We start from the raw sequence: 7,726 nt of genomic DNA, 5'->3' as shown, positions 1-7,726 counted from the left end.
TGGTGTGGCGGCGCGGTGCGGCGTTACCGTTGGCGCGCAGCGCGGCGAGCAGGCAGGTGAGCAGGCGCGCGGGCGCGTGCGGGTCGCGCGGCGCGGGCAGCACGCAGCACGTGAGCAGCGCGGGGTGCGCCGCCGACACGGCCGCGGGGGCGCGCTCCAGCGAGCTGAACTGGTGGAAGTGGCTGATGCACTCCTGGAATCGTGTGCCGGATCATTACTTGGAGTGAATGTGACGTTATACGAGAGCAGAACGAAGTAAGATGGTGATGCATTCGAGCAAACGGATTGGAGAGATCTGTGTTTTAAACTTAGCCCTTCCTAATTTGAATTTATACTGTTGGCATGCAGTAAGTTCTTGTATTTTATGAACTTAATATTGTACCGTTTGCTCATGAGTTATTCCAATATACATACAGAGCTCGATCAGTATCATGTTTGTTTATTTCCTTGGAGATCGTTGGATTTGTTATGTTTGATATGTTTTTTTTTGATGCGAACACTTTACAAAAATAGTCCTATCATCTGCCTATAAAACATATGAACAATTGCGGATTGTCGATGTGCGCCAAAAATAATAAGAAAACTGGACCTTTTATGCTCCCTTAGGCCTGGTACCAGCGCTTACTGACAATGATAGCCGAATTAACAAATTTAATAAACGTATATTTTAAAATTTTTACTGAAAGATGAACTATGTACAACACATATCCAAAATTTGAAAATCCCACCCTAAATCGTATCAAGAGCAAGACAGACCTTAGCCGCCTGACTCAGGTCCTCCCTCTGGACGAGCTCCTCCGGATACTTGATGCACATCTCCGGTATCCACGCGATCTCCTGCTTCTTGTAGAACTCCTTGCTGTTCAGAGCCGCGCACGCGTAACCCACAATTTCCGGTTTCACACCTGCAGAGGATTAATATAGTGTATTCAGGAAAATATGGGATAGCGTTTTATAAAGCATTTTGAATGTCATTAAACTGAAAACTAAATATGGGATATTTAGGGGAAAAAAAAATGTGAGGAATAAGTAAGAACTCTGTTCTTTTTCCCAAATTACCTAATAGCGTGATAGTACGCACGTATTTTGGGGAGCTAGTTCTAGAGGATTAATTATTTAAAACAAAATTCTATATCGAACTCATATACGCTATAACCAAATCTAAACTTAACCAAAACCATACACGTACAAAGAACATATATATAACGTACTAAGAACACAAATCTCAACAAAACTCACCATTAACTTTAACTTCCCCTTCCGGTTTATCACCTTCCGAGTCGTCATCACCTTCAGTCGCGTCATCCGTGAAGCAATCACCGTCGTCCTCTATCACCATGCACAGTTCCGGGGTCAGCGTTAGGAACGGCATCACTAACCTAATCGTAATAAAAAATCTTACAGTTATAAAAGAAAATGATTCATTCTGATCATGTTGAAGTTTGGTACACAGATAATTTGAGGCTAGAGAAAGCACTTAGCATAGTTTTTATATAGAACATCGAACTGGGACGGAAATTTTGGATCCCGGGTCTGTAAAGTTCCTTCGGTCTGAGGGCGGAAAGATATATTTTAATTATTCCTTCTTCTTTCTTCTACATCATCACTAATACAGTTCTGTGTCAAATTCGATTACAAACAATTACAAAGATTTACTGAAAACATAATTCTGAAATAACCCATGCATATGGTCAAGTACAGTATGCACAATCCAAATTTACAAAAAATCTAAAATCTCAATATATAAAAATCCAGTGTCTTGATGTATGTTCCCAATGAACTGTTCACCGACTCAAACGATTTTAATGAAATTTGGCATTTTATGTGTAATTTGGTCCAACTTAAGATATGGGATAGTTTTTATTTCGATTAATTAACCCAATAATTTAGTTTTAATATTTTTAATCATTACTCAGCCACAGCAACGCGTGGCCGGGTACGGCCGGGTACGGCCGGGTACGCTAGTGTTGCTATATTATTTATTGATATTAAGAATAATAATACACACCTATCAGCTGGCAAGCTCTGCAAGTCGCTCGGGAACAGATCGCTGCAGTCGGCGCCGTCGCGACACGTCTTATGGCATATCGTACACACCTGGAAACGACATTAGTATGAGTGTTGGGGCTGTTACAATAATATGTAGTGTGGTATCTTTAAGAAAAAGGATAATGGTGATCCGAAAATCTTTTTCTACACTCATGTTTAAAATTACCCGTAAACAAATTCTTTTTCTACACTCATGTTTAAAATTATCTGTAAACAATTAATAGATTTTCTAGGTAAGAATAACAACAATGTAATACAGCTTTTTATTGAGTTAAAAAAAAAATGAAGTACCACCGCTGCATTTATAGATGTAATTGATTCAGTGCTGGGAGCCCACAGTGAAGGAAAGTTAATTAATTTCTTACCCACCGAAATTTCTTATGTTTTTACACGCTTTTTATTAGCTTTACCTGTATGTTTGTTTGTTTGTAACCGACTTCTTTGGGCGCGATTTTGACCCTTTTTAAACGGCCAGATTTCGTTCAAACTTTGTAGATTTATTGAGGACCGATGACAATACAATAATTTGATAAAATTATTGGTATTGTAGACATTATTACAATACTGAACTAACTAGCCTCAAATTAAGAAAAAAAAAGAAGACCACAACTGCTTCTATATTGATTAGTAATTGATTCTGTGCTGGGAGCGCCACGATGTGTTCCCCCCCCCCCCCCCCCCCCCCCCCCCCACTCACGGGCAGCTCGTCGCGCGGCGCGTAGGGGCGCACGCGGTGCGGCAGCGCGCAGGGCGGCGGCGGCGGCGCGGCCAGCGGCAGCGCGTGGCGCAGGTCGGGCCCGCAGTCCAGCGGCACGAGGCGGCGCAGGTCGGCCGCCAGCCCGCCGCGGAACACCCACGGCTCCTGCGCGCCGCTCTCGAACGCCTCGCGCCACCCCCGAGAGAACCCTGCGCGCGCGCACGTACACTCGCCTTATCGTATCGCTCATGTGCTCCACTCACACACGCAAAAACACACACAAATAGTTACACAATGATAATAGGTACATTGATATACGTATAATCCACACACGTAAACAAATATGATTTTAAATATTACGACTAAAAGGAAACATATTTTTCTGCTCAACAAAGAATATGATTTTGCTGAGACATTTAAACTAGCATTAAACATGAATAATTACTAAATATCTTCAATTTCGTATATAAAAAAAACCATTACATTTCCATAATAAAAAAAAATTCGATGACGTGACAAATAAAAAACAATTTTAAATATTAACATTACTTACATGTATAACTTCCTTGCATATTTGTTGCTATATTTGCCGGGAATTTGCCGAGTTCTGAAACATATCCACATCTATAATTAGTAAAGTTGTTAGTAACGAATTTTTTTAAAGAATAAAATGTATGTACTATAACTAACTGGAAGAAACTTGTTCCCACGACACAGGGGATTCTAATGTGTTAATATTTATGTCAGAATATATTTTGTAAAATAAAGTTATTGTTGAGAAATTTTGAAAGAATAGAAAAAATTTGATCACGAGGCAGGATTCGAACCTGCGTTTCTTGCCTAACCGTAGCAACGCCTAGCCTCTCGGCCACCCGTGATCCCGCCACAGTAATCGAATTTCTTCTACTCTTTCGGTTTCATGTGCCTAAGGGGCACCCCATTTTTTCTATTCTTTCAAAATTTCTCATTTATAAAGCATTTCAATGCTATAAAACTAAAAATGAAAGTTATTGTTTATTGTTATTTGAAAATATCTCGGCGAGTACCGACCGAGCCAGTGCAGGAAGGCGGCGAGCAGCGCCAGCACGGCGCACAGGTCCCACAGGTAGGGGCGCAGCTCGGCGTGCAGCTCGCGGTTGGCGGCGGCGGCCAGGCGGCGCGCCAGGCGCCGCGCGCGCGCGCCCCACCAGCCGAAGCGCCGCAGCCGCCGCCGCCACTCGCTCGTCTGCGCTCACCACACGCACCACACGCACGCTTTAGCTTCACTCTACTATTTCAACTGTACTATATACAATCATAGTTATATGGCAGAACAAGCAAAGGAGCAGGTGGTAGAGGTTTTTGATGTGAGTGTCGAGCACGATTCGGCACGAATTAAGCCAGCTTGCAGTAGGGAAGTAACAGACCCCCACAGAAATCGGAAAGGCGTGAAATAGTAGTATGCTACTGTGTTGTTCGGAGTGTCGGATCCGGAAGTCAGTTCCCTTTTCCTCAACCTTCCCAGTTCAGTCCTTCTCTCCAGTTGTCAATCCTTTCCATATACCTTTACATACATATACAGCATACTCGCTGAGGCTGCACCTCTACGGATGTTCATGGGCGGTGGTGATTGCTTATCACTAGGCGATAATAAATGAAGAAATGGTCTAGCTACTGTTTTATCGATATAAAAATAAATGACCAATGTGGTACGCCAGCCATCTTTAGTTTGCACACAAATTTCACCGAGCACAACTCCACACAACTCGAAATCATCTAGGATCACGTCTCCCAAGCTGGGAACCTACAGGATGTCGACGTCCAACCTCTCTCCCTCACCTCCGGCTTGCTGCCCCTGGGCAGGATGCTGGCCGCGTGCGTGGTGAGCCAGTGGAAGTCGTGCAGCAACCGCAGCCCGCGGGACCCATGCTCGAACGGCAGGTAGAACAGGTCGCACAGGAGGAGCAAGTCATCGGCTGTCAGTGCGTTCGCCGACTGCTCACGCGCTCTGTGGGATTTTATATTTGGTGATAAACTCAAACTCAAACTCAACCATTTATTCATTCGATAACTCCTTAAATGCACTTTTGAATCGTCATAACATAGTTAACATTTACCACCGGTTTCGGAAAGCAGTTTCAACAGAGACGAGCCGACAAGGCACTCTGTAATTTCTCTTTTCCAATTATGTCAATTTTACATCATTTAATACGAAGGTAATATGTACACATAACAATGGTCCTAAAGAACTGTCCTGTGGTTCACAGTGGTTCATCTGTGTTAAACAGATGACTTCCGACACCCTGCATACGACAGCCCAAACCGAAGTTCGTGTAGCGTGCGTCACTTCAGCCAGACAGACACCAGGGTGAACCAATCAATTCACCCACGCGTCCATACTATGAGTTCAAAATAGTTGCCCTTCAAACTATCATAGAGATTCACCACTAAATATACACAGTATATAAAGTACAGATGTTTTAGAAACAAATCTATAGAAAATACATTTATTTACACTAGCTAATGACATAATAAAGCAACTCACTCATCAGAAACTTCAACGGGTTCCACCATCATGTCAGCACTCAGTGGACTGTTGCTTGGCTCCACTTGCATCGATCCGTTCTGAAATTGCAACAACAATAATTAGCTTATTTTTCTTTCATATTAACTCCTTTAATAATTTTTGCATATGGAATTCTTGATACGGAAACATAAAGAGTATCTTTTTCATTTTTGTTGATTCACCTTGTCAATGTTATGACATATATTAATTATATATAATATATACATAATACATTTACAATTTCGTGGGATTAAAGTTCATAACAAAAAGTAGAATATGGACAACTATTTTCTACAAAAGAATTGAAAACTTTAAAATACTAGCATAATATTTTAAAGACCACGCTTCATCATCATCAAAATCAAAATTTAAACATGGTACTAAAAATAATTCTTCAATACATTGAAATAACTGCTAAATAATTTAAAGTCATCATAAGCTCTGTAACTAATCACCTCACTATATGGCTCGTTCATCACCACATCGGAGTCGGCGGCCGTGGAGGGCGGGTCCACATCGAGGGGCTCCACCGGCCGGCTGGGAGACAGCGTTTGGGGGGTGTCTGTGGGGGATAAAATAATTTCGTTCAGTATTTGATGATTTAAAAGCGTTTCTAAAAAACATTTCAATAAATTAATTATCAATTAATGTGCTTATAAGTACTGGTAGTTTTAAAATGTATTTATGTGACTTAAAACATTTTATCGGTATTTTCTATGTTTTTAAAGGTGATAGAAAATCATGGAAGTTCAATCTATAAAATCATTAGATAAAATTACATGACTACAGATCATATAGAAAATAATTGCAAAGTGATTTAAGTGATTTTACTCTACGTGAATATACATTATGAGAACTTAAAACTCATTTCTATGTCCTGTAAAAAAATACTTAACAAAAAATTATGGCTTACATTTATCAACTGAAACTCACCACCAACACTCATATCACCATTCTTCTGTTCATCATCATCCACTATAATCTGGTCTTCCTCCTTCCTCACATCCATGAAGCTCGTTTCCAGCACGCTATCATTGGACAGTGACTCGTGAACATCGATCTTCTCCATAGCTTCGTCTATCTTCTCCTCCAGTGGTTTGAGTCCCAATATGGGAACGGGCAGCGTTGAAATTGGTATTTCTGATGGCACGGCGATGTTGGAATTCGCCATGGGGATGATAGGATTGGGGATGGACTCGTTGAGGATCACTTTGGTGGGTGATACTAGGGAGTTCATGACTGGGTTGGATACGGGGTTGAAGTTTTCCGATGTGGACATCTGGAATGATAGAATTCGAATTTTTTATTACTGTTGGGTAGCAGGTTATTTTAAAGCTATTTATAATTATGATATATACACACTATACATACACATACTTTATTTTATAAAGCAAAAACCACTGTCAATTCATACATACTACATACATAAAGAAAATAAATTTGCCTGTCATTTGCACAGAAAATAAACACAACAAGTTTTAATCTTAATATCAAATGCACACGCACATGCACATGCACATGCGCACGCACACACACACGCACGCACGCTCGCACATGTGCACGCACACGCCCACACTTACCAAGGGCGGCTGCTGCGCGCACAGGTCGGGCAGCGCCTGCAGGTGCGTGGTGGTGACCGTCGGTATCTGCGCGACGCTCACGCTGGCCGTGCTGGTGGTGCCGACCAGCGACATGCACGTGTTCACCGACGGCACTATCGGGATGATCGCTGCCTCTGCGGGTGGTACGGCGCACAGACTTTACGCGACAAGGGGGGAATGGGGGAGGGGGATGTGATACCCCCTCCAGAGAATTTGGTAAATAATATATAGTAGTAAGTGGCAAATTTACCTAACTAGATGAGCTGTATGCCAGCAGTTTTAGCGCAAATCGCGTCAAAGGAAATTTCCCATAGGAATGGGTTATTTCACTGCGACAATATTAGCCTCCAGACACAAAATTCAATAGTTTCTTGGTGGAAAAGGATTCGCAATGTATATTTAATAAAAACAAGGTGTGTGCTTGTTACTCTTTCGTCAGAAAACCATTGAACTGACTTTGAAGATACTTGGCAAATTTGTAGCTCATGTATTAGAATAACACATGAGCTTAAAAAAACTTGCTTTTGCCCACGGGTTCGTCTGCAGTGCAGTCCGCGTGACATATCGAATGAGAAAATAAAACAGATAGTACCTGTAGGTTGAGGTTTAATAACAGGTCCTTGAGCTGTCTTCGGTATAGAGAACTCCGGCAGCCACTCGTTTATCGCTTGGCTGCAATAGAAAATATGGTTTAATTTTCGTGATTTATTGTATTTTCTATATAGTAACTATAAAAATTATGTGTCCCGGTAGACCCAACAGAAGTGATAACTTTTGACTACTCTAAGCGCATGCGTGAGAGAAGGAAAACTACGGCCTAAGGCGTTATGTAAC

The 7,726-nt window shown here is 41.7% G+C and overlaps 1 protein-coding gene across 2 annotated transcripts in view; it reads right to left on the bottom strand.

Moving 5' to 3' along the window:
• Nucleotides 1-7,726, bottom strand: part of LOC119837823 (protein O-GlcNAcase) — a 13,910-nt gene that overhangs the window by 1,730 nt on the left and 4,454 nt on the right. The window contains exons 9-21 of one of the 2 annotated variants that reach the window (XM_038363595.1): nt 7,485-7,564; nt 6,872-7,026; nt 6,225-6,570; nt 5,747-5,853; nt 5,271-5,350; nt 4,565-4,733; nt 3,797-3,971; nt 3,300-3,353; nt 2,747-2,955; nt 2,009-2,097; nt 1,240-1,379; nt 757-905; nt 28-193 (exon numbers count right to left, since the gene is read on the bottom strand). In XM_038363595.1, coding sequence (XP_038219523.1) covers nt 28-193; nt 757-905; nt 1,240-1,379; nt 2,009-2,097; nt 2,747-2,955; nt 3,300-3,353; nt 3,797-3,971; nt 4,565-4,733; nt 5,271-5,350; nt 5,747-5,853; nt 6,225-6,570; nt 6,872-7,026; nt 7,485-7,564 — 1,919 coding nt within the window. The remainder of the gene's footprint in view (nt 1-27; nt 194-756; nt 906-1,239; nt 1,380-2,008; nt 2,098-2,746; nt 2,956-3,299; nt 3,354-3,796; nt 3,972-4,564; nt 4,734-5,270; nt 5,351-5,746; nt 5,854-6,224; nt 6,571-6,871; nt 7,027-7,484; nt 7,565-7,726) is intronic. The other variant, XM_038363596.1, reaches the window with a different exon arrangement.

The sequence above is a fragment of the Zerene cesonia genome, chromosome 29 (genome assembly GCF_012273895.1).
Source record: "Zerene cesonia ecotype Mississippi chromosome 29, Zerene_cesonia_1.1, whole genome shotgun sequence".
Classification (NCBI taxonomy): domain Eukaryota; kingdom Metazoa; phylum Arthropoda; class Insecta; order Lepidoptera; family Pieridae; genus Zerene; species Zerene cesonia.
The sequence above is the reverse complement of the archived record's forward strand: the minus strand, read 5'-3'. Positions and strand labels throughout refer to the sequence as shown.